Genomic DNA, 25,833 nt, shown 5'->3' with positions numbered 1-25,833 from the left:
CAAACTACAATTAGGTTACTATAGTGGTATGTTCCCCAACTGTGTGAGAACTGGGCAACCACATAGGTAGGGCAAATTGCAAAGGCCTCTCCCACCCAGTTAGGATCCTTCCTCATCTCAGGGTTTTGACTGAGTGGGGAAAACCTGTATCATTGAACACACCCACGTGGTTGATATGCTCATACACACTCCCCAACTGTGTAGAATAGCATTTAATTTTATTCAGCCCCAAACAAGTACTTTCGTATTCTTTTGATTTATCAAATATACAGTACAAGTATCGCCCTGAATTTTTATTCTTGGGTTAGTTCTGTGTGAAAGCACATTACAAGTACACTTCACTAAGCCCTGCCAATGCACAAGTCCCCCAGAACTGAAAGTATATTGTATAGCAATAATATTTAACAATAATTTATGAGACTGTGTAGGAAGGTATGTTGTACCATGTCAGACCATTGATTCATTTACACTGACTAGCGGGGGGGGGGGGGTACAGTAGTGGGGAGACACATGAAGCAAGAAACCAAAAGAGGGGAAAGGTTTCAAAGTGCTCTCAAAAAGTTTTTGTGTGGTTATAAATATTTTTTTGGAATTTCTTCGTCTTCTTCAAGGACAATTCTTGTTGGAAAATTGCGATAAAATACAATATTATTGAGGTTTTCCCTTCGGTCAAATGGAGGATCTCAGACAAGAGTCATTTCCAGCCCTTCATGGAGATGCCACATATTGATCTGCCACTCACCACCTGGTCTAGGACGGGCCTGACGGGCTCCATAAAGGACTGCTGCCACTGCCGCTGCTGGGCAGAGGGCTCCGGTGTTTTTTGTTGGTTTTTAAAAATTGCTCTTATTTTTTACCTATGTCATTTTAAACTGTGTTATTAATGCTGTATTCTTCGTTTTAGATTTTGATTTACGTGGAAATTGTTTTCCATTTGGTTGTGTATTTTTTTGATGTGGTTTATTTATTGTTTATGACTTCTGTAAGTATGTAAATCTTGTCGTGCTGTAAGCTGCCTTGCGCATTGTTTTTAACTGTGGAAAGCCGGCATACAAATAAAATGAAGGTGATGATGATCTTTGACCTTTTGAATAAAAAGTACATCCATTGCCACTGAGTTACACTGCCATCCTCAAAGTAGTTCACGTTGCAGCAGTTCACATCAAGTCTGGGTTTAGAGTCAATTTAGGACAGAGCACAGGAATAAGGAGCGAAGTCCCTTCAACTCTGACCAGAGCCAACATGCTGACTGCAGAATAGTTGGCCAAGTGTGCTCTGAAAGACCCACAACATTGCCATTTCAGGATAAGGGAAAGTGGCCAGTCCAGCCTGTACACGTTCATCCATTTCTGCTCTGTCTTCAAGTCAGGTGGGAGAAAGGTGCCTTTAACAGGTAAAAAGACATAAATGAATGGGTGGTCTACTAGTGCATTTCTGCAGACTGGATTTACTTCATGGGTTTTCAGTGTTCACATTACAATACAATGAATTTTCTACATTTCTATGAAAAGAGTTTCATTTCTGTGAAAAGAGGTTCACCATTTATGACATTAAGCAAAAGTTAGAGGATTCAGCGTTATGGATAGGAGTGTTGCCTACTTCATTACAACATTTAGTGAGCATATTGAAGTTGTTGGTGGGAAAGTTACTTTTAGTTAATTTCATCAGTGGGGGAAAAAAGCTGTGTAGCCATAGAACCTGAAGATCAGCTTGCTGACTTCTTTGTACGTGAATGTGCTCAGCAATTTTAAATTAGAATAAGCAGGCTACCCTATTCTCACCTTTTATTGAGGCCTATTTTAATATTTCAAATATACACTACCTAAATTTGTATACTCTTTAACAGTAGTTAATCTTCAATTAAAATACCTAGAGCAGAAACGAAGATAACTGGTTTAAAAGGTAAGAGTATTCTTCATATTGCATTTTTTTAATTCTGCATATTAAAAATGTCATTTTTATGACTTAAAAAATCTTCAGGAATAATGAAGGCTAACAAAAGAGTGAAGAGCAGTAATTTAAAAAGCTCCATATGTAGCATCCTGATTACTGTATCAGTCCCATTTCCATAACGAAGGGAGAAGTCACTGAACTGCCACTCGTCCTTTCTAGTGACAAGAAAAGGGCAAAAAAGACAGTGTATTTTCAAAAGTGTCATCCCTCAGGCTCTAGAAGAAGTAGTTGTCATCTTCTGCACAGTTACAAGTGTGTGGGTGTTGGTGTCTGGCACTTTCCTGAAATACAGTAACCCCCAGCTCCGGTGGTCCCGGCACATGCACTTAATTTGGAAGCAGCTGGGTTCAAAAGTTTAGCCTCACTTTTTGACCTGAAAGGCTTTAGGATGTGGATGTGCACTTGGAAGTATACAACATGCCACACAAGATGAGGAAACACAGTCCCAAGACAGAAAATCTGCATGCAAAGGAAGCATATAGGATATTCTTTATGTTTACAAGAGCAATAATATGCATATGGGGTCTAAGATACATCTGACACACAGTACAGCATGTGGCTGGCAAGTATGCACATTCGGCCAGTTAATAAATGAAAGGCTGTGTTTTTAAAATTCAGCAACATGCTAGAATTTGTATTCATTTGCACGTCACCTGAGAAGACAAAGGGCAGCCAGAGGAATATTTTTTGTTTATTTAAACAATTATCTCTGGCTGTGGTACTCTTGATCTGTAACAGGCCTTTGCTTCCTGGTGTTAGTAAAATCTGAATTTCTTTTTTCTTCAGATGATCAAGCAGATAGTCTCTCTCTTCCTAAATAGCTAAACTTAACTAGCAGCTGAAGAAGATGATAGTTAGAACATTTATCTTTTTAGCAAATATATCACAGTTCCACAGCCTATTAAACTAGAGTAACATAAATATTCCCCATGTAAATGTGATAACAACAGAATTAGCATCCGATTGTGCAAGGTCCAGTAAATGTAAATGCTACTGATATGGAGTTCCATACAAACTATTATTATAATACCACCATCATGCCTTTTATGTATTCCTGCATCAACAGGTGAACTAAACAGTGGACCAAGTACTGGTGTGGTTCACATGTAATAACAGTAAGACTGCAACTTATGCTGGGGTTACACTCCCGGGATTGCCAAAATTGTGTACAGTCAAAACAAATTGGGTGAAATAGCGGTTGCAATTGACAAAAACCTTTTCCCCAAACACCTGCCCCCTTTTTATTTTATTTCTAAAAATTCTAAGTGCATAATGTGTGTAAGCTGCAGACTTCATGTACTAAACCAAACCTTCACTGCGACTGAACAAACCTGCAAGCTCTTAATGAGAACTCTTCCCTGATCATTTTGCAGCTTCACTGTACCAGGCAATGGTTTAAGCTTACTATGGTTTCCATATCTGGGCTTTTGTTTTAGTTTTCTCCAGACAAACCACAAGCTGCAACCAATGTGGGCCGGATCAGGCCCAACTGCCTTCTGGATCCAGCCTGTGGACGGTCCAGGAATCGCAGCATGGATCGCCAGCATGTGTGTTCTTTCCCTCTCCCTCACATGGCGGTGGCAGCACCTCCTCCCTCCCTTCTCCTGGCTTCTCCCCAACCTGCCTAGAGGAGGAAGGGGGCTGAGCAGAGCTCGAGCGGCCACTATTTTAAGCAGCCCCTCTCCAGAGCCCTTTCACATGCCGCTCATCGTCCCTCCACTGCCGCCAGCCCCTGCCACTCGCAAGACAAAGATAAGAAGCCACCGGGGCTCGTGGTGTTCTTGCATCATCCCCCCCACCAAAAAAATGTAGTCCAGCCCCCCACAAGGTATGAGGGACAGTGGACCGGCCCCCTGCTGAAAAAGTTTGCTGATCCCTGTGCTAAGCCAAACCATGGCTTGGCTTATCTCGATGCAGCATCAAATGACTGTGGGAGGAGCAAAGTGGTTGCAATTTCCTCATTTGCACTACACCATGGTTTGTATGTGTAAATGAGGGTACTGTACAGAACATAAAATTGATAGAGCTCCAGAATAGAGTGTCTACAATCTAAAAATATTTCAGCCAAATGTACAGCACAGCATTCCTTAACTTTGTTTAACATATTTATCTTACTATTCACTGTCAGAAGCCCCAAAATTTGGGCAAGCCAGGGCTTTTAATTATTATAGTACAGACAAATCATGCAATTTTGATACCAATTTATATATAAGGAATTACTTGTGTTAGAAGCTTTATTATACCACCAAACCTAACAGCTATCTACTTATTGTGTGAAAGAAGCATGAAAGACTATCACAAGCAATAGAAAATAATGGTAAAACAATATTGAAGGATTACAGTGGTACCTCGGGTTACATACACTTCAGGTTACAGATGCTTCAAGTTACAGATTCCACTAACCCGGAAATAGTACCTGGGGTTAAGAACTTTGCTTCAGGATGAGAACAGAAATTGTGCGGTGGCAGCGGGAGGCCCCATTAGCTAAAGTGGTACCTTGGGTTAAGAACAGTTTCAGGTTAAGAACGGACCTCCAGAACGAATTAAGATCCTAACCCGAGGTACCACTGTACTCCTGAGTGCCCCTGCCAGGTGAGGTGCAGTGGGTAGCTATTAAGGAGAGCACCTCTTCTCCCCCACATTGTGATATTTTAAGTTCCAAACAAATGGCTATTTATTTTCTCTTGGATTTAAAATCTGTTATAGCATTTAATTCTGTTTTAGTTTTACCATTTTATTCTGCCTTCTCTGTGCTTTACACTTTCTTTGTGCATTTTACTGATTTTTCCATTTTATTTTTAATGAACTTAGCTTGTTTTATTTGAGATCTTTTCAAGCCATCTTTTAGAGCTAAGCCCTCGCAAGTCAGCTTCCAACACATAAAAACAATATACACACAGTCAATTACTGAACATTTACTAAATATTATTTTATGTTACGAGCCAGCCTGATAACTTTTTGTTATATGGCAGACTACAAATGTTGTAGATAAATGAAATAAATAAATTAACAAATTGCATGTTACTGTTTCTATTTTTTTAAATCAACAAATTAAATAAGCACATCATTTTTTGTTAAGTTTGAAACATTTCAGTCATGCACATAGTAACGTGATATTTTAGTGTCCCAAGAACAAATTAAAGAGAACATGACTTTGGATACAGCACGCAAACCAAATAAAATAAACAGACATTAGAGAAGCAAAATTGTACAGAGAGAAAAGTTGTTTAACAAAACAGCCCATACATCAGCAGCTGAAGAAATGGGAATTAACACACTAGCTGGTGCCTCAGGGAGAGCATTCAACACAAAGACACTACAGAAGGCAAGTCTATGAAGACCAGACTACTTGACTGATGCCAAAAAATGCAAGTCTCGTTCTTCAAAAGTCCCAGCCATACAAAAGGAAGTTACTGATTACAACGATTGCGGATATCTTAGCTCAGAGCGAGAAATTTCTAAAGGAAATGTTTTACTTCTGCCTCTTCTGCAAGAGTTCACAAAGTTGGAGCTGCTTTTAAACAGAAGACTGTTGCTTTACCATCGATAGTGGATGGAAATGGAAGGGCTGCTACACCGTCCTGCCTTTAGAGAACAGCTATGCTGGCAGCACTTCTGAGAAATCCAGCTGTCCGACTGACCTAATTTCAGAAGGCAACTTGTATGGCCCTGCCCTGATAGCAGCCAAGTCAACACATTTCTTCTTGTTAGCAGTGCCAGTATTTTTCTCCAACATATAATGAGTATTAGTTCCAGCTGTGATACGGACCAATAGCAAGATACAAATACTGAAAAATGTTTAAGGGGTCCACATGCCAAAGCAACTGCGGTGGACTGTGTACAGTCTGCCCAGGGAAGAATCCAGAAATGCCAATTGTGCCTATGCTTCAACAGAAATCCCGACTCACATTGTTTTTCCAAACGCAAGGGACAATGTAAGTATAGTTGCATGAGTCCATTAGATGCCTTTCGGCAAATGCCTATCTCCTAGCATTAGTTGCATAGCCATAAAAACGGGAGTAGCAATAACATACCACACAGGTGTTCTGCTCTTGGCATGTGGAGCTGGCTCATTCATTTTCAGCTTTGTATTCTTCTTATAAAAAAGCATGCCTAGACATTCCGTTGTTGCGCCCATAACCTAGGTTTAAGGTGCCATTTAGCTCCTAGCTTTCATATCTCAGTTTCTAACACTGGCGGTAGACCATAGCCATCATGTCTGGTAGATGTTAGAAGCCCCATCCTCCATGAATTTGACTAACCCTCTTTTAAAGTCATCCAAGTAAGCAACCAACATTACATCTTGTGAGAGCAAATTTCAACATTCAGTTTCATTGGATGGTCCCAAGTCTAGTGTAATGAAAAGGGGAGAAGCACCCTTTTCCGTTTCTCCGCACCATGTATGATTTTATACATCTCTATCATGATGACAAGCTACTCATTTTCTACAGCAGCGGTTTTCCTAACAGTACAGTACACCACACTCTATAGACCCTTTTACCCCCAAGTAAGCATCCTGTTTTCGTTGTATAAATAAAACTAAAAATGCATGAGAAAAGCAGAATGCTTCCCTGTGATGTTGCTACGGCTGTCTAAAGTTAGCATGGATCATGTCCCTGCTGATGCTGCTTGATTTTCGCATTTGACAATATTTTAAAGGAACATTTTGTTCATTTTCTTGGCGGGGGATTTGAAAGTTTAACGTTACATCAAATATGCTTTTGTTATGTGCTGTCAAACATGAACATAGCTTAGGGTCATAACAAACTTTTAAGTCAAATCACAGGCAGCCTGTGCGCTCCTGCCCTCTTTGTGAGGCCTCCATGCCTGCTACAGAAGGCCAATTATGTTAGAACAAGATGTATAGAACGTTTTCTCCCCTAGAGCCATACTTGTTCATTGATTTGCTTCTGTTTGTGCTTCCAGAGCATGAATTCCTGTCTACCATTCCCATATCCCTAACACAAAAATGAAGCTTGATTAGCAACATCCCCACCCCCCAAAAAAATCATTAGATTGACAGATTTAAAATTATGCTTCTAACACATTAATGTTTGAGAAATGTCAAATTTCAAGTACATATAAAAATAATTTTAGTTCAAAGGTCAACCAGGCATGAATGTCTGTGATTTGTAAAAATAATAATAAAATCTCCGTTTTCAATACACCTGCATCTTCCAATGCTCAACAACAGGCAGTTGTTTGATAATTATCACTGTTTGGTATCACCTTGAAAAACAGAATCCTAGTTTAATTCCTGGCTTTTGCTCAAATCTGAATGTAAATATGTGCCCCTGGAGTATATTTAGTGGCTTGGACAATTGAGTTTGCCTGTTAGTCCAACCACTTATGTATGACCAGATTAAATCATATTGTCCTCTCTCAAATTTGTAATTACTGGAATTATATTAGTATAAGCACACATTGAAGTAAAATTCACGTTGCACCTGTAATTTTGCGAGTCTAAAGCTGAACTATTAGTTGCACTTGAGTCCATAGTGATTACATCTGTTGCTGAGTAATTTCTCTGTTGACAGTGCCAAAATAGTAAACTATTGAAATGAAAAATAAGGTTAAAAATTCTGCATTTAATGGAAGGGTACACGGTTAACAAGAAACTACAATCAGATAACCTGATCAAAATTTGATGTAGTAAACGGGGATAAAAGCATCCTAGATGGAAAAGCACTTTGGGTGGCATCCAGTGGTAATATCTGGCTTGTGCAGTAGACTTCCACTTGTGTAAACAGGACTTGCCCTGTAACTTGGGGGGGGGGGGGAAGGACATAGCCACCAACCCAACATACATCTTCCACCCCAGCTGAGTGCACTGGTGGCTCCATCAACTCAGTTTAGCTTTGCTTTCCTGGCTAGGAGCTAGGATGGCTCCCTAGCTGTTTGAATACTTCTGTAGGAAAATAAACCTATTTCACAAAGTTATTAGGTGTGACTCTTTTGGTCACCAATATCATTATTTTTTTGTCACTAGCAATGTTCTACGAAAACAACTTCTGAAGGAGAGAAACAAGCAAAATCTGCAGCGGAAGAATAAAATAAGTAATAATTAATGCAAAGGGCAAAAGTCATGGAAGTGCTGGATCAGTGCCAGGTTTCAGTGAGAGGCTGAATGGGAGCCAATAAAGTGAAACTCAACCCTGACAAGCTGAAGGTGTTGGTGGCAGGTGATTTGTCTGCCTGAGGAGCTGCTGTTCAATCTGTTCTGGATGAGGTTGCACTTCCCCTAAAGGATCAAGTTCACAGACTGGATGCCCAGGCTAATCTATGTGACACAAAGTGCCTTTCACCAGCTTAGGCTGGTAAACCAGCTGCAACTCCTTCGGGATGGAGATAGTCTAGCCTCAGTTATCCATGGCCTGGCAACCTTCAGATTAGATTATGGGCAATGCGTATATGTGAAGCTGCCATGGAAGACTTCTTAGAAACAGCAGAAATGCTAAACTATTATATTAATTAATAATGATAATAGCTACTAGTGTATCATGTCCTCCCAGCCCATTTGCAGGCACAATGCTGGTGCTTACTTTTAAAACCCTCTGTACCAGTGGTGGGGAATATGTGACCACACTCTTTTTAAAGAGCCGTTTCTTGTATTAAATCAGTGGCGGCCAATGCTGTTTCCTAAAATGTTTTAAACTAAAAGTCTAATTGGCCCCAGATGGCATGGCCAGTCTGTTATGATAGGAACTGTAGTCTTATGTATGTATTCATGCATGTATTCAACCATTCCTTGTAATAAATATCTCTGTATGGTTTACACAGAAACAATAAAAATGCAACCAACATCATTCGCAAATAAGTTCAGGGTTCTAAGAAGAAGAAGAACAGTTTGGATTTGATATCCCGCCTTTCACTCCCCTTCAGGAGTCTCAAAGCGGCTAACATTCTCCTTTCCCTTCCTCCCCCACAACAAACACTCTGTGAGGTGAGAGGGACTGAGTGACTTCAGAGAAGTGTGACTGGCCCAAGGTCACCCAGCAGCTGCATGGGGAGGAGCGGAGACACGAACCCGGTTACCCAGATTACGTGACTACCGCTCTTAACCACTACACCACACTGGCTCTCAAAATCAAGAAGGGAGCCTCTATGAGTTAAGAGTGCTTGTGTTATCCTCCCTATCATGCTCTTCCCCTTCAACCAACTTAGCGTAACAGTGGAATAGCCATAATACTTTGGTTACCACACTCCATTCGTACCAATCTCCATTCCTTACTGCCTTAAGTCATAAATGAATATTTCCAACACATTGTCAGCTTTCATTTTTAAGTGATCCACCCAACCAAGCTTCCATGACTTGCCACAAAAGTTTTTCCCAAGTAGCAAATAAGGGTCAAGTTCAATTTGTTTAATTAATCCATAACTTCCAAACATGCCCCCCAAGACATGCACAAACTCCCTCCCCCTCCCTTTCCAACAGTTACCATTAAAAAGGTCCAACCAGTTGTGTGAATTTGGTCTACTCTTCAGTTCCATACTATGGCATGAACACGATTCCTTATTCCTTGAAAGGAATGAAAGATCCTTCCAGCGCAGAAACTATAGCAAGGGTAATTTGTAGCGGTTTGCTGACAAGACAGATGCTTCCCATCAACAATGTCATGTTTGCATTAAACAACAGATATTTTTAACATATTGTGTTACACCATCCATCTCAGTGAACTGCCCATCTTGTAAAATTATTTTAATTATGTTATTTTCTCTCCACTATCTTCACCATCTACAATTATTTATAGTATTATTGTCTTGGTTTCTAGCCCTAGCTATTAACATTGTTGCAGCAGTTCCTAGATGGGGAGGTTTATTTGATTTATTGTTTAATAATAGTCTGAAATGCTTCAATGGAGATTGTTTCTTTCATATACATCCCTCCCTCCGCTCCCCCCCCCCCAAATATTCAGGGCACTACTTCTGTCAAGGGAACAAGACTAACTTTTCTAGTCAATGGCAAATCCTTGCCCTGACGCTCTCGCTTATTTCTAGGAAAGCACGGTAGTATAACCTCTGGGCTACCCTGGATTAAATTTCAGCATAATGTTCTCAATAAGAATCAGAAGAGCATCACAAAAGTGCACCAGGAGGGTAAAATGCCAACTATCAAGATGGATGGTTTGTTTTCATTTTTATAGAGATTTTCTAAACTTCAACTTTCACCCTGCACTCTCCCGTTCCTCTCACTCTTTCGTCCTCCCTCCCACAGCCACCTCCAAATGCCCATCTGTCAGTTTCATTTAATAGAAACCTATAATTCCTAGCTAATGGATGCACTCGGATAAGGAAAGATAATCTCCTTGAGCTCGCTTCAGTTGTTTCATCCCCGTTATCATATTAATATTGATTAAATGCAAAACGCAACATTTAAGTGAGACTGCACAAGTTATTTAAGGGGGACAAAAGCACACAATACACCCTAATCAACACGAGAAAACAGCCTCCTTCAAAACTAGGCTGGGCCTGGCTTGAGGTGGGCATGGAGCAAGCAGCTACTTAACCTAGCCATACACTACTACAGCCATTTAGTCAACCACAACATCCATGCTGTATGCACTGCTTCAACCAGTCATGGGGCTAGAAGAAGACATCAACGCATAGAAGGGATTGTAGTTGCTTGGGGTCATGTTGTCCAACTTGACACTATCTACCCTTGATGGCTGAGGTTGACACTTATTTCAGTTGAAGGTATTCATGCCAACCACAAATATTTTCAGTGGTCTATCTCACATTAGTGTAACCCTTATATATGGAACCAAAAAGGTCACCCACATTTTCTAAATCACAGGGGAGATTTTGATAGGGATTTAACATTTTCTAGTAATTACATTTTGGGATTTTCACATGCATATAAAGTTAATTAGTGAAGTGTAGCAGGCATTTAAAATAAAGAGTGCTTTCACCAACCAGCACTAACACACGAAACAAGGTTTGTTCTTGAACTAAAACCAGTTTTCATAAGCAACATGCTACATGTTTCTGAGAGAGATAAAAGGAAATTACAGGCTAATTTATCTGACTGAAATTAATACAGTAATATTTCTAAAATGAACGCAACAATTCATCCCCAACAAGACTGAGAAAATATATTCAAACAGCTGTGATACAAATACGAAAATTACAACCGTTTGCAAATTAAATCATAACTGAGACCAGGCAGGGGCAAAAAGAGAGTGATTATTAAGTAACATTTGTTGTTGAATATATCTGAAGTGTATGACTGCACCAGAACTTGTCACATTTCACCTACAGAAAAGTGCCTGGATCCTGCACAGAAACTGCATTGCGGGAGGGGGAAATCACAAGGAAAGACTATAGTTGCAAGGTTATGTATACTCCCCAGGTATAACCCCACTGAATACAGTGGGGATTGCTAACAAGTAAATTACATAAAGGATGGAACAGTTAAAAAGTTCAGGTCCAGATGTTTAAAAACACATTTTTAAATGAGCACTTCTGAACACTAAATTCAATACCATCAATATGATCCGTAGCCAGAGATTTCCATTTGGATGATGCCTCCCCTAAGAAGGGATGCTATGTCTTGAGAGTTACACCATGGCTAAGAAGGCTCCCTCGAGATGTCAAGAAGGCTAACCTAACCTTTTGAGATCCATATAAACAAGCAGTTGAACATGGAAAGCACTGAACCAAGGGCCTGTTGTTTACCTAACCCCTGCACTGCAAGAGACATCAATCCCTGCCTTATTAAAGAAATGCATACACCAGCCCGGCATGCCTGCTCAAACAACTCTCTCATATTCACAGTTTCTCAAAGGTCGGAGGAAGTTCTGGAGGGGCCTGTTCCATAAATAAAACCCTTCTGCTTGTTGATAACTAAATTGCATTAAGACTGGCTCAGACAGCGCCAATTAGAATCCTTTGGTAGGGATGGACTACAGAACTCTAGCCTAGATTGTTCACAGATAGGGCTTTCACCTTACCCCATTCCAAGCCACTCTTACCTTTGTAGCGAATGAAAAGCAGCAGAGAATCTGCAACACATACCCAAACTTCACTGATAATGTAAGCACAACAGAATTATCAAATATGGACACAAACCCACTAAGTGTACAGTCATACGTAAATATTGAATCAGAAAGGATTCCATCTCACTTTCAGAAATCATGTCCAACAATGATGAAGCCCAAACAAGGAATACCCCATGGCCCTCATTTCTCCCTAAATATACTTATTATTGGAATAAGGACGGGTAGTATATAAATGTAATCAATAAGAAGCACTGGTTGCACCAGAGCGATGATGTTATACAATCTGCTTTATAGCATGTAGTGTTATCTGCACTGAGTACTCCATAAATGAAATTAAGCTTCCCCCACCACAAATATTAACTGCCTAATTTTCTGCTAGCAGCAATTGACCAATCATGGAAACATCAGATGTAAAAAAACTGCACAAATCTAGGAACAGGAAGAATCTAGGAATAACGAGGGTAGTGTGTAGTGTAAGATTAAAGGGTATATACAGGCAGACAGAAGACAAGCAATAACTATTAGGCACTACTTCCTATCCAGCAACATTTTTTCAAGAGAAGAAAGCATTTCTGTTCAGCACTGAATTCAGATGAGCTTTAGAGGCTTAAATGCTTCTACTCTTTTTTGCTAGTCTTACGCAGGCAACTCAACCATGTTGCATGGTGAAATAAATTCACTGAGCTGTTACCTGCAGAAACCTGCTAAATGGATAAAGCTTCTGAACAAAATTTTTACTTTATTAAGGAGTATGCACCATTATCATACACTTCTTCATGAAGGCTTTTGCTTTAAGATAAAACAGTTTGGCTTGTTGCTGAGGGAGAAAATTATTTATAGCAGCTGTGGACAGTCTATGCTGCCTCTCTATAGACACATGGGGTTTTAACAAGTAAAATGTGACTGGCCACTAAGAAAAGCCTTTTGGGGGGGGGGGGAGCGAGCCTAGAAATATGTACAGTGTTACCTCAGGTTAAGTACTTAATTCGTTCCGGAGGTCTGTTCTTAACCTGAAACTGTTCTCAACCTGAAGCACTTTAGCTAATGGGGCTTCCTGCTGCCGCCGCACCGCCGGAGCACGATTTCTGTTCTCATCCTGAAGCAAAGTTCTTAACCCGAGGTAGTATTTCTGGGTTAGCGGAGTATGTAACCTGAAGTGTATGTAACCCAAGGTACCACTGTACAAGAAAGGCATATTGCTGTGAAACTTCATCAGCCAAACATGTCAGCAGGGACTTGGAAGAGGGCAAGGCCACACTCGATGAATGGCAGCCAATGATCAAGGACATCTCAAAAGACTCAACTCAAATGACATCTCATCAGTACTGTGATCTAAGGCCAGCTGGGTCAGAAATCTTGAGTCCAAGATCCACTGCCTGTACAGGTTGCGGATTCAAGAGTGTATAAGAACCAGGCGTCAATATGAATCAAGAGAGGATGGGGAAATTGAGAGAAGGGCAAGGAACCGACTGACAGAGAGAAGGTACACGCTATACATAAGCAAGCCAGACAAAGGCTGCATGCAAGAAGCAAGTGAGGGATAGCAGAACAAGAGGTTGAAAAGAGGAAACAATGAGGGAAAGCAGTTTGTGCCAGGATTATACTGATTGCAGGTAAACATCCTGCTCACAATTTTTGCCTTTCATAGATTAGCACAGGCAACTGGTGTGTGCCAGAACAGAAGCACTCCATTTTACATCTGTTGGTGAAAAGCAAACAATATAAATCTCAGTTCTGACCCAACTAGAAGTCAAGACAACAGATTACCCTATTGTGACATGCAGTTTCAGAGATTATCTACGGGTCACTTAGAAGGTGGGCAAGGTTTTCTTCTGGTCAGTGCCTCTGTAATCAATATCACCCACCTCCTCCTTGTGGTCATCAATACTTTTATACTGCCACAGTTTAATCCTCTCAATATAAAGGAGCATAAAGGAAAATGCTACTTCCCTGTCAACCTGCCTCCATCAGCTTCTGTCCATGTCACCACAGCCAATTTTTACAAAGTGGGAAGAAAGATTTATGCTTGAAGTAGCCCCTTAAGGGTTTTCAATTTTTTTTTTGTTTTGTTTATTTTAGAGGGTAGGGAAAGAGAGCCTATGAAAGAACAAGCAGAGTGAATCTCCAGTTTTTAAATAAAACTTTGTTGTTGTTGTTTGCCTTTGGGCCTTTGCATTCACCTCTTGGATTAAATCCTCCTGCTCAGTAACATCAGATATGAAAAAAATGCAACCCAGCAAGCCTTGTGGCTAGTGGCTCTTGTTTTCTTTCTAAGAGGTGGGGAGGCGTGATGCAAAGAAACCCACCTAAAGACCATATGGCCAAAACACCAAGATAATCCTGTTTTAATGCAACGTAATCAAAGGAATGCAAACAGCAGGATCTCCCTAAAAAGGAAGCATACTGAGTGATAAAAATGTTCTGTAATGGATTTCTTGCACATATCAACTCATCTCTGGAAAACTAAGCTATCTTGTTTCTATTTGTATCCACTAAAATTCCACAGTCTCACTGACCTCCCAAGCCACCATATGCAATTAGCAATTGATATAAAAATCTACTTGCCCATTACCATTGATTTGGCAACACTACAATAACACAATTAATTAAAAATCCTAGTAAAGCCTCTTTCATCCATATCTGTCCAACTTGGACATGCTTCTTCTCTCCTTGTTTTCTCTCTCCTCAACCCCACCACATCAGTCTAACTGTCCAGGTTTTGTGCCAAATAAATATGGCAGGGAAGGAATGGATCATTAAAGGTTGGGCCTTGAGTGACAGTCAGCCCTTGCAACTTGTTCTATTTTCTGTTGCTAACCCCTAGGAAAAAACTGTTCCCATTTTGTCTCAACTTTGCTTTTGGGGGACAAGACCGGGGTGCCTTTTTATATTTGTTAGCTAGTACAGAGGGCACTAGAGTTCTACACGTGGTGGAGTGGTGGACTTGTAATCTAGTGAACCGGGTTCGCGTCTCCGCTCCTCCACATGCAGCTGCTGGGTGATCTTGGGTTAGTCACACTTCTCTGAAGTCTCTCAGCCTCACTCACCTCACAGAGTGTTTGTTGTGGGGGAGGAAGGGAAAGGAGATTTTTAGCCGCTTTGAGACTCCTTAAGGGGAGTGAAAGGCAGGATATCAAGTCCAAACTTTCTTCTTCTTCTTCTTCTTCTTCTTCTTCTTCTTCTTCTTCTTCTTCTTCTTCTTCTCAAGCCCCTTCTCCTAGGTTTTTAGATGTTAACTTTCTGAGTGGGGGACAGGATGCATCTTGACTCTAGTGCGCATGCATGTAAATGCACGCACATGGGCTCTAAATGTCAGCACACAGCCTCCTTTCATCCCCCCATAACTGCCTTTCCAGATAATAAGTGTTTCTGAATGTGTTTGAAATGCATTCTTTCTATAACCTGATCCATACTGAGATTAAACATTCTATTAAGTGTTCTTACTTAAGTTTTTTTTTAAAAAAATACACTAAAAAACCAAAACCCTAAGATGGTCACTTTTAGAGATGGGCAAAAACTTGCTGCATCGCTCCAAAATTAATCAGGCTGTTCTAGCGCTCCTGCTGATTGCTCTGAACGATGCAGCACATTTTTATTTACTTATCTGAAAAGTTACAATCCACTCTTCCATTGAAATATAACAAGGCAGCTTATGGCATATAAAATACAATAAAATCAGTCTATAAATATCCATAAAAATAATCAAAAAGCTCAACAAAAGATCAGTAGGTATAATGTCTGAATAGTGCAGTTTTCAAAAGACATCTGAAAGAAAGAAGGACTCATTCCCACTGAAGCTCCACAGTAATAGGCAGCGGCAGCGGCAAATGGGCATCTCCTGCAGCAAATGGTGCTCTGAGTATCTTTACCCATTGGGGATCATAGTTCCCATTGGATACATAGTTTACCACTCTTGCTTTAAATCTCACTCCATCTAGAGTCAGTTTATTAATATACTGTCTTTCAGAAGTCAGAGGAGGACAGGCCACTGTAGACTAAATGAATGCAAACCAGGTATCTTTTGCAAACCAGGTATCCTTTCTAAGAAGTCTTGGGGAAAGTTGGGTGCATATTCCATTTCAATGCTGTTTTTAAAACTGGATATAGTTTTAGCTGTAGTTCACAATAAGGGCAAAGAAAAGCTGACTCAGCACTATATACAGATACATACAATACTTCCTAAAATGTCAACAGAGTTTAAGTTAGCTGAATTTCCAGTGATAAATCTCTAGGATTTGTCAATGCTTGTTGCTTTGTACCAAAATCTGAAATCTGTATTTTAGGATTCTATAAGCATTAAGATTAAGGTTTCCCCCGCCCCCCCCCAAAATATAACTCTATCTCAAGACTATACAAATGAGAAATGTTAATTTGCACTTCAGATCAATAATTTGCAAAGAAACAATGCCATTTTATTGCCACTGAGAGTAATCACAACATTTTTTTCTCAATTATAAAAAGAAAAGAAGAAAGCATTCTAACATTTTAAAGACAGAGTGAAACAACAACGATAATGGAAGCAGAACAAAGTAATGGAAAATAATAGAAAATGTACCATGAAGAATAGTCATGTTTACAAACAAGTTTGTCACAAGAGCAGCTAAAGGTCCATGTAGTCCAGCACTTTGTTCTTACAGTGACTAACCAGATGCCTATGGAAAGCCTAAGAGGAGCGCAGTGCCAGAGCACTCTTCACACCTGTCATTCCCAGTAACTTGCATACTGCCTCTGAAACACAGCTGACATGGATGGTAACTATTGATATCCTTATCTTCCATTAATTTGCCTGATCCTTTTTAAAAGACATCCAAGTTGATGACTTTTGTGGGAGGAAATTCCATAGTTTAACTATGCTCTATGTAAAGTAGTACTCCATTTTGTTTGTTCTGAAACTTTCAACATTCTGCTTCATTGGATGTTCCCAAGTTCTAGTATTATGAGAGAAAAGCTTATCTCCATCCATTTTCACCACACCCTGCATGAATTTATACCCCTCTATTGTATCACCTCTTGGTCACTTTTTCTCTAAATTAAAAAGCCTCAGATACCTTTCATCATGGGGTAGCTGCTCCATCCCCTTGATCATTTTATTTGCCCTTTTCTGAAACCTTTTCAGCTACAATATCCTTTCTGGAGGTGAGACGACCAGAACTGTACACAGTATTTCAAGCGTGGTCACACCATAGATTTGTATAATGGAAACAGCTAATATTTCCACTTGGCTATGGTTATGAATATGCTGGCTATAAATGGCTTCTTTTGGAAAACTGGAAAATGCTGCTGCTTTTAAACAACACATATGTATCACAATCTTTTGCTATTCAATTCAGAAAGCATGGAAATAAGAATTGTTGGGGAAAGTGCCATACAGCAACAGTAAGTACAAATCTTTTCCTAGCAGTAACCTGATTAGGTCCAAGTCAGGAGAATGGGAAGCAGCCTGAAAGTCTGGGAATTACCTACTGTATTCAAACCAAACACACACTGCCAAAAATCAACTTCATATAAATGCAACTCAATACTATCAAAATGTATCAAAGCAAACCAGAATGCATTTATTCTGTAGCAAATGCTAATAGGCATTGATATAGTAACAGAAATGAAATGGAATTGACCCTGGCCGACAACATTTCGTGACAATTTGTGTTTACTGGTAGAGAGCTTCTACCCATTCTACTCTGTTCACGTACACAAGAAGGAGCAGTGTAAGAAGAGACAATAATGTGGGTATTAACCCCATACCCCAGCTGGGTAGATGTGGGATGTGGGAACGAAACTTGTCATTGATTCTGCTTACATGAGTCCTTTATGCACACACCTTACCAGAGCAGCAAGGGGAAAAGCTGTCAGGAGATGCACACACTCCAGGCACAAGGTCAAATCTTGATCTAATAAGCATGAAACAATGTGTTGCTCTTCTTCACACTTACTCTTCTTCTAAAGGTGCAATGTTATGCACATGTACTTGGGAGTAAGGCTGCAGTTCTAACCCCACTCACCTGGAAGTAAGCTCTACTGAATTCAATAGAACTTACATCTGAGCAGACTTTGTTAGGATTCCACTGTAAGTCAGTAACTTACTTCCAGTTAAATGTGGATAGGATTGGGCTGTGCCATACTTTATTGGGGAATCCTATACAATGCATCAACATCTCTTGCGTACATAATCATGCTGTACAATTTATCATGACATACTTTCTCACATACAGAAAGATTTTATTTTTTCTTTCAATAGCAAATCAATTACCTTTAGCCCTTTTAATACATTTTCTTGTGCTTTTCCGAGTTCCTTCACATTTTGGAAACATCTATGAGGAGATTCGATCTTAAGAGGAGAGAAGGATCAAAAGACAGGAGGTGCCATAGGGAAGAAGCATGGTACCGAAGACTCTCCTTTGCAACCCCCAAATCTGCATGGTTTCCCTATTGATTTTAAGCTCCTGTCAAAAGCTGCCACCAACACAGCTATTATTTTCAATCTAGAGGGTGGACCTTGTTTTTACCTTCTAAAGGCAAGTTAAGGTCCCTCCAAAAATCCTTTTCATTGCAAATTTATAATTTGTGCTTCTGATGGCATCAAGGCAGTTACATGCAATCCCACTTGCAAAAGTTAGGGGATGGACATGCTCCTTTGTTTCTAATTGATTCATGTTCCATAGCTTCCTGCTGAAATCCTGCACTTTTTCAAACCACAAATGTTCCAGGTGGGTTGTCCCACTTTTGTTGAGCTGTAGTGCAAGAGTGCTCTTCTGGAAAGCAATAATGTGCTAACATGGGCAAGCACCAGAGAAGAACTAATAAAGCAGAATGACTTATGGACATCCAGAAAAAATCCAACACTAATGCACTATTGTTGTGTCAAATGACATGAAGTAGAACACAACTGCAAAAACACATCAGTCCCCTAAGAGTCTTAAAGTATAAGCCTATACATGTATACTCAAAGTAAACCCCACTGAGTTCAGTGGTACTAACGTCCAGGTAAACATATACATAAAGTCAAAGCAAACGCAGCTCTACTATTATCTGTTATTTAACAATTGATTCCCTAATACAGTAAAATTGGCTACCAAATAGAGTATGTATTCTCTTTGTGCAATCAATTCACTTGCACCAAATGTACTGCAACAGTTTCTTTCATTTCTTGAGCCTTTCTTTTCTACAACAATTTCAACTGGATTCAAAAATTGGGTGCTTTTCTTTTTTCTTTGTTTTTCTCCTGCTTTAAAGAAACTATTATGTCTTTCAGCTTGAAGTCATCCCTCAACCATTTAAACTTCTCATTTGTTCTCATGAGGAGTGGGAGAGTTTCATATGCATGCTGTTTAAGGAATCTTCAAAAAATTAATTACATTGTTTCTTTAAAAAGTTATATGAGTAAGCCTCTATGAAAGGAACTTTTATGAAAGAGAACAAGAGGTAGAATAATATGTATGGGGAGAGGAACAGAAGAGGGGAATTCAACCAGCTAAACTTTAAAAAAAACTCTTTTAAAAAACCACAAACAGGATACAGACATATTAAAAAAGCAACACTGACCTAACAATGGAATGTGAACTATATTTGACTTAAGCAACGTCATATCTACTACCCTTCTCCACAATGAAATGTTGGTAGCTCTTAAAGAAACAGAAACATCTAGCAATTTTCTAGTCCTGCTTTTATTTTCTCCAGAGTGTGCAGTTTTGGTTCTGTAAGACAGCCTTGTTTAAGTCACTACCCCTGCATTTATGGGTGGCAAAGACTGAAGTCTGTTTCAGACTAGATGGTGAGTGGAGAGACTCCTTGCTACAATATTCTGTTATAACTTGCCAAATTCTATCATGATTCATACCAGAAAATATTCAGTGAATGAGAAAAGGAACAAGCAATTCTGTAAATCTTGATTTGATTTGTTGTGCAGCACTGGACATTGTTACCAAAATGAGATCTTAGCACCTGTGAGAAGGAATTGTGTCTTTAGCTTTGTTCAGAATGAAGTCCTAAAATACTATAATATTCTACAGACTCCAGAAGCTTGGTGCATGTGGAGGTAATCACAGCTTGTGCTGATTGGTCCCCACATGGTGGCAAGAATTCATTTGGGATGAGAACTTGCCAGCTTCCATATGCTACAGGCTTTCTGACATCAAATAAAACATAAATCTTTATTTTATTTGAAAATTAGTAACTATAGCCAAGAATCTACTAAACAGGTCAACAGCTGCCAATATAATCCAAGCCCATGTGCACCAAACTATGCTGAGGTTTCTTGTATAAGTAAGGGTGCTTTGAGACAGAGGGCTGTATCCAACTAAGGCTGTTTATACATGATATGTTTAAATAACAAATAAAGCACACACACATCAACAATTCTGGGAACTGTAGTTTGTTAAGAGTGCTGAGTCTGTGAGGGGTGAACTACAGTTCCTAGGATTCTTTTGGCTGGGTGGGGGTGCAGTCTGACTTCAACTCAGAGCAGAGCTACTGAAATAAACAGACCTAAATTACTTATATCTATGAATGTCAGCGGTTCTACTTTTAGTAGGACCAACAGTGGATACAACCCGGAGAGTTTACAGTCAAAACCCACAAGCTACATGGAAACTGTGCAGTGCCGGTAATTGGGATTCTTCCCCTGCCCAGACAAACACAAACAGCCCACTTGCAGAGAAGTCTAAACCTATGTTTAGTGCCACATGCATAAACAGAAATGCGCGCTGTGAGCCTCGGACTCACATGCTCACCTTTCCTCTTCTCACAAGGCCAGGATGATGACTTTGGCAGAGTTTAGTTTCACTTTCTATGAAACCTGGCTTGCCACTGGATGCAAACCAGAGATTGTGGTTTAAAGCACAAAAAACGATGGTTAATTAAACAAGCCAGCTTTATACACCATGGTTTCATCGCTTATTCAAAAACTTCACTCTCCTGACTGCATGGAAAGAGAAGAGGGCAGCTCATCAGAAAAAGTGAAGAACAGCTGACTTCTTTTTCCAAGCAAAATATTTTTGGATTAAGATTAATGTTCTCTTGTAGTTATCATTTTTGTAGAGTTAAAAAAAGAAAAGAAAAACTGTATCCTTCGGAAATATATAGTAAGCAGAATGGCTATGGATGGAGTGTCAGGAACAGACTTTGGCTCAAATGTCAACACAGCCATGGGACATGTCACTCTGAATCAGTTCTGCTGCTATGCTGTCAGCTGACCGGGGGGGGGGGACTGCTCATGAGTAGTGTAACTTGACACTGTGATCTCACAACATTTTGCGGCTCCCTTTCTATGAAAACAAAAACTTGGAACTTGCTGATTTTGTTTTCATGGAAAGATATTGACCTTGCATGAGTTCATGGATCCTACAGTACACTGCTCATGCAAGTAGACCATTTGTGTAAGCAAACAGCTTTATCCTCAAGTCAGCTAACAACGTACTGTTGGTTGGAATTAATTCTCAGTCTCGGCTCCCCACCCCCCAAAATGAGGAAACCATTATTCTGATATATGAAAGAGATTAGGATGGGGAACAGATTGCCATGTGTACCACAGCTGGGCACTGCAAACTTTGTCCTGTCAATGAGATGCTTCATCGCTAATCAACTTTTTTTTCCTTCCCCTCAATTTTTGACAAATATTCCCTACACAACTACGCTGTAGTTGTTCCCAAGAGTGGGACACCCACCAGAACACCACAAGATGTGGCACAGGATACAGTGGGTGGCTATCGGTGAAAATCAGAGCCCTGCTTTATGCAAGCAGAAGTACTTTCTGCTTGGTTCCAGAGCCTCTGAAACACACCCCTATGAATCCAATAGAAATAAATATTGAAGAAGCATTCACAAATATTTTGCATGGGTTTGCAAACTTATTTGTCACACCCATTTCTTAGATCTTTGGATTAAGAATGCGAAAGAAGGTTGTACATCACATTTCATAATCAGTATCTTAAAGACATAAAAAGGTGAAGGTAAAGGACCCCTGACAGTTATATACTGTAATTATTCAGAATAATTAAAACACTATGGTCCGCAAACAAGAAACAAGCTAAAATTAACATTAGTCATGGAGGGAAACCTGTTTTTCTCTCTCCAAGAAAATCAAATTAAGCACAGTTTAGAACAAATTTTAAAATTGTTTCATCAATAGAAATCGCATTGCATTGTAGTTAAAGTTTATGATATATATAAACTGCAGTTATGTAATCCACTCTGGTTGAGACTCTCATTTTGTTTTGTTTAATTTCTTATCAGTTCAAAACTATTACCAATTTGAAAAACGTATTTCAGTAATTTTTATTAGAATATTAATAAAGCATTTGTTCTCATTTCCCAGTATAGTTCTCCAAATTTTCCTAATAAATACTTTGAAAAACAGTAGAAACTGGCAAGAAAAAAACTGGGGCCCTGCTCCAAACTTAACTAGCTAATAAAGGATGATTTGAGCATATCAGGCTGAGAACCATCTCCTTTCTAAACTTCCCAGGGAAAGGCTAAACTCGAATATCCTTCTTCCAAATTCCTTTCAGTTTTGCATATTAATTTTTAAAAATCTATATGATATGAATCTAAAAGACTTGTCCCCCAATGGGTACGGGTGCTGATTTTTCTCAAAGGGCTGTATGCATCTCATGGGTCTGTTTTGCATGGCATGCTAAGGCAAACCTGCAGGCTCCTAGAGATAAGTGCACAGCCACTTTGCTCTTCCTTGGTCCCTTTTGCTCCTATAACATATTGAACTAGGCCAGTGTTTGGTCCTGGACTCATGGCTAAGATCTCTCCTCACTAACTACTAGCTGTAATCAAGATTTATTAGCTGCCAAATGGCAGTGAAGGACCAGCTTATTGACTAACACTTTTCTTGTGGAGTACTGCATGTAAAAAGTGGGAAGGGTGAGCATATCTGATCTTTAATATGGTGGGGAGGGATCCTGTTTTGAGGCCAGGGAGTTGCCTAGAATATGGTACTGAAAGAGCCAGAAGGGAACTCTGTTCAAAGCTCATGGTACTTTACTGCATTGAGAGGAATGTGCACATTTTGTGACTATCCAAACAGCAATTTAGTCTTCCATAGTAAACCCTGAGGAGTGACTGCATGCTGCCTTTTATTTTGAACTTGCTTACTTTTTCATGCTCTTTTTTCTGTTTGAACCTACAATAAATATTTACTCTGCTCATTATATAAATAGAGTAGGCTGGTGGGGGGTGGGGGAGGTATCTACAAGCTCAATATGAAATCCAAGTGCCTTAGCGTAACATTACTAGCACTGGAAATCAGTCTTAAACGGAAGGGTTATTTGGAAAGGTTAGGAAAACCTTGTACTACAAAAGTAGTATCTTCTGCTCTTGGCAAATCCTCTTGAAAAGGCTTTCCTGAGTGCTCTTCACCTGGGTTAGCAAGTGGTAGTGAAGTACCTTAAGTGACCTTTCTGTGGTAAAGAAGAAAAGAGGCTTCTGATTTCTGTTTGTACTACTTGTTATAACCCATGACAAGCTGCTATGTATGACAGAAGGTCCTTTCACGGCAAGACTAGGACTAGCAACTATCTTGTTTTCATGTTTCTAAAATGTTATATGTTTCCAATTAATAACAGTAACAATCAAAGCTAAACTACAGGCAAACCAGAAATATTTTAAGTGTGAAGAAAAAACATTTGGGTAAAATAAAATAAAACACCTCCATCAAATGTCAGCTTTTAAAAATTGTCCCCAGTTGATCAGGGTCACATAGTAAGTGCATTGACGCCACAGCATCACACAGCTAAGTCAGATTTGGCTATCTGAGACCAATTTTGAGCACCGACAATGCTTTCGCATCTCATTGCTAACACTTTGAATGGGTATCTGGTGGGAAGAGCATGGGCTGCTGTGGTGCAAAGACTTTTTGCCCCTGTTCACAGAAAGGGGACATTTTTCACATGACTGTATTCAGATGAAGCGTCTTTCTTTTGGCTCAGTCCTAATAACAGTCTCCCACAATGAGCCAATTTCACAATACCTCCCACTTGTGTGCTATTAAGCTCTCTGAATGCATATAATAATGGACTCCCCAAGATTTTTGAGGATATTAGAAAAACCTTTACTAAATGTGTGCATGCAGCACGATAAACACTTACCTGGAATGCGGATTTTAAACTTTCCACTCTGTCCAAAGCCACCTTCTATTAAACCTTCCTCTCCTGTAGACAGCTTGACCTTCAGCCCCACAAAAATTTGGATGTTGGTCTCTTTTTTAAACAGTGAACGACCAATCACACTGTAATCATCACAGAGCTATAAAAAACAAACAAACATACAAACAAAAAACCTAAGTTCTTGGTTTTAAAAAAAGATTTTACAAAACACTGCATTGCCAACCCCCTGCAATGTAGGAATCACAGCTAAAGAATCTCTGACAGATTGCCATCCAACCTCTGCTTAAAAACCTTCAATGAAAGAGAGTCCACCACCTTCCAATGTAGTCTGTTCCACTGCCAAACAGCTCTTACCATCAGAAAGTTCTTCAGCGTGTTTTGTCAGAATCTCCTTTCTTGTTATTTGAATCCATTGTTCAGGTCCTCCCCTCTGGAGCAGCAGAAAACAAGCTTGCTCCATCCTTCATGTGACAACCCTTCAGATATTTGAAGATGGCTCTATATCACCCTCTCGGTCTTCTCTTCTCCAGGCTAAACATATACAACTCCCCCAACTGTCACTCATAAGGCTTGATTTCCAGATCCTTTATCATCTTGGCTGCCCTCCTCTGCACATGTTCCCGCTTGTCAAAATCCTTCTTAAACTGTGGTGCCCAGTGCTTTTTTTTTTCTAAAAAAAATGTTTAGGGGTACTCTCATTTTGACTTCAAAAATCACCATTGTATAGTTCAAATCAAGAAAAATAAATACAGTAAATTGACAAAAGTACGAAGATTCCCAAAATGTTTAGAGTATGCGTACCCCTGCATACCCCCAGGGAAAAAAGCACTGGTGGTGCCCATAACTGGAGAAAGAACTGCAAGGTGAGGTTGAACCAAGGCAGAATAGGGTGGTACTATTAATTGCTTTGATCTGGACACTATACTTCTGTTGGTGCAGCCTAGAATTGCATACACACCCCTGGCTGCATCACATTGTTGGCTCATGTTAAGTTTGTGGTCCTTCCTTAAATTCTTCTCACAAGTACTACAGTCAAGCCATGTGTCCCCCCCCCCCCCCGCAATATTTGTGCACCTGATTTGGGTATATTTGTGTTAAGCAGTCATTTCCTTGGCTCCAGGTTTCTGATACGTTATGTACCACGTTAGATCTGCTTCTAAATGCACCCAAATGCACCAGTTCTCAGGCTCCTGGCATTACTCCTACTGACATGTCTACCACCTTTCTACTCCTTACCACCTTCATTTCAGCAGATTCTTTTGCCTATTCATATAAGGAAACATGCTTCCAATGTGACAATACAGTGGTACCTTGGTTTAAGAACAGCTTTGTTTATGAACAACTTGGATTAAGAACGCTGCAAATCTGGACGTAGGTGTTTTGGTTTGTGAACTTGAGTACCCCACTGCTATGGGAAAGCACGCTTTGGTTTAAGAATGCTTTGGTTTAAGGATGGACTTCTGGAACGGATTAAGTTCGCAATCCAAGGTCCACTGTATAACTTTTAAAAATTCATCTTAGCAAGGAGTATGTAATCATGTCAGTTTGTTAAATTCAGAGTCTTAAAGTAGCTGTATTTAATTTTAATTTAACGATTATTAAACCAGTGGAAGTCATCATTCCAACTTTGGATTCATAATTAAGCAATCAGGTACAAGAGGCAGCAAGCTTGTTGCATAGGGAAAGATAAACGATGCTCCCTGGGGCACTGGCAAAGCAAAGGTGCAATGAAGTGAGCCTAATCCCCAAGGTGTGAATATCTTTGGATGATACTA

General features: G+C 39.8%; 1 protein-coding gene across 3 annotated transcripts in view; it reads right to left on the bottom strand.

Moving 5' to 3' along the window:
• Positions 1 to 25,833, bottom strand: part of EEFSEC (eukaryotic elongation factor, selenocysteine-tRNA specific) — a 251,422-nt gene that overhangs the window by 117,531 nt on the left and 108,058 nt on the right. For 2 of the 3 annotated variants that reach the window (XM_083418565.1, XM_083418563.1), the window contains one exon: positions 24,041 to 24,197. In XM_083418565.1, coding sequence (XP_083274691.1) covers positions 24,041 to 24,197 — 157 coding nt within the window. Of the gene's footprint in view, positions 1 to 20,677; positions 20,754 to 24,040; positions 24,198 to 25,833 lie in introns of those variants that run through there. The other variant, XM_083418564.1, reaches the window with a different exon arrangement.

Source organism: Podarcis tiliguerta (assembly GCF_965153285.1).
Source record: "Podarcis tiliguerta genome assembly, chromosome: 2".
In the NCBI taxonomy this organism is placed as follows: Eukaryota; Metazoa; Chordata; class Lepidosauria; order Squamata; family Lacertidae; genus Podarcis; species Podarcis tiliguerta.
The sequence above is the reverse complement of the archived record's forward strand: the minus strand, read 5'-3'. Positions and strand labels throughout refer to the sequence as shown.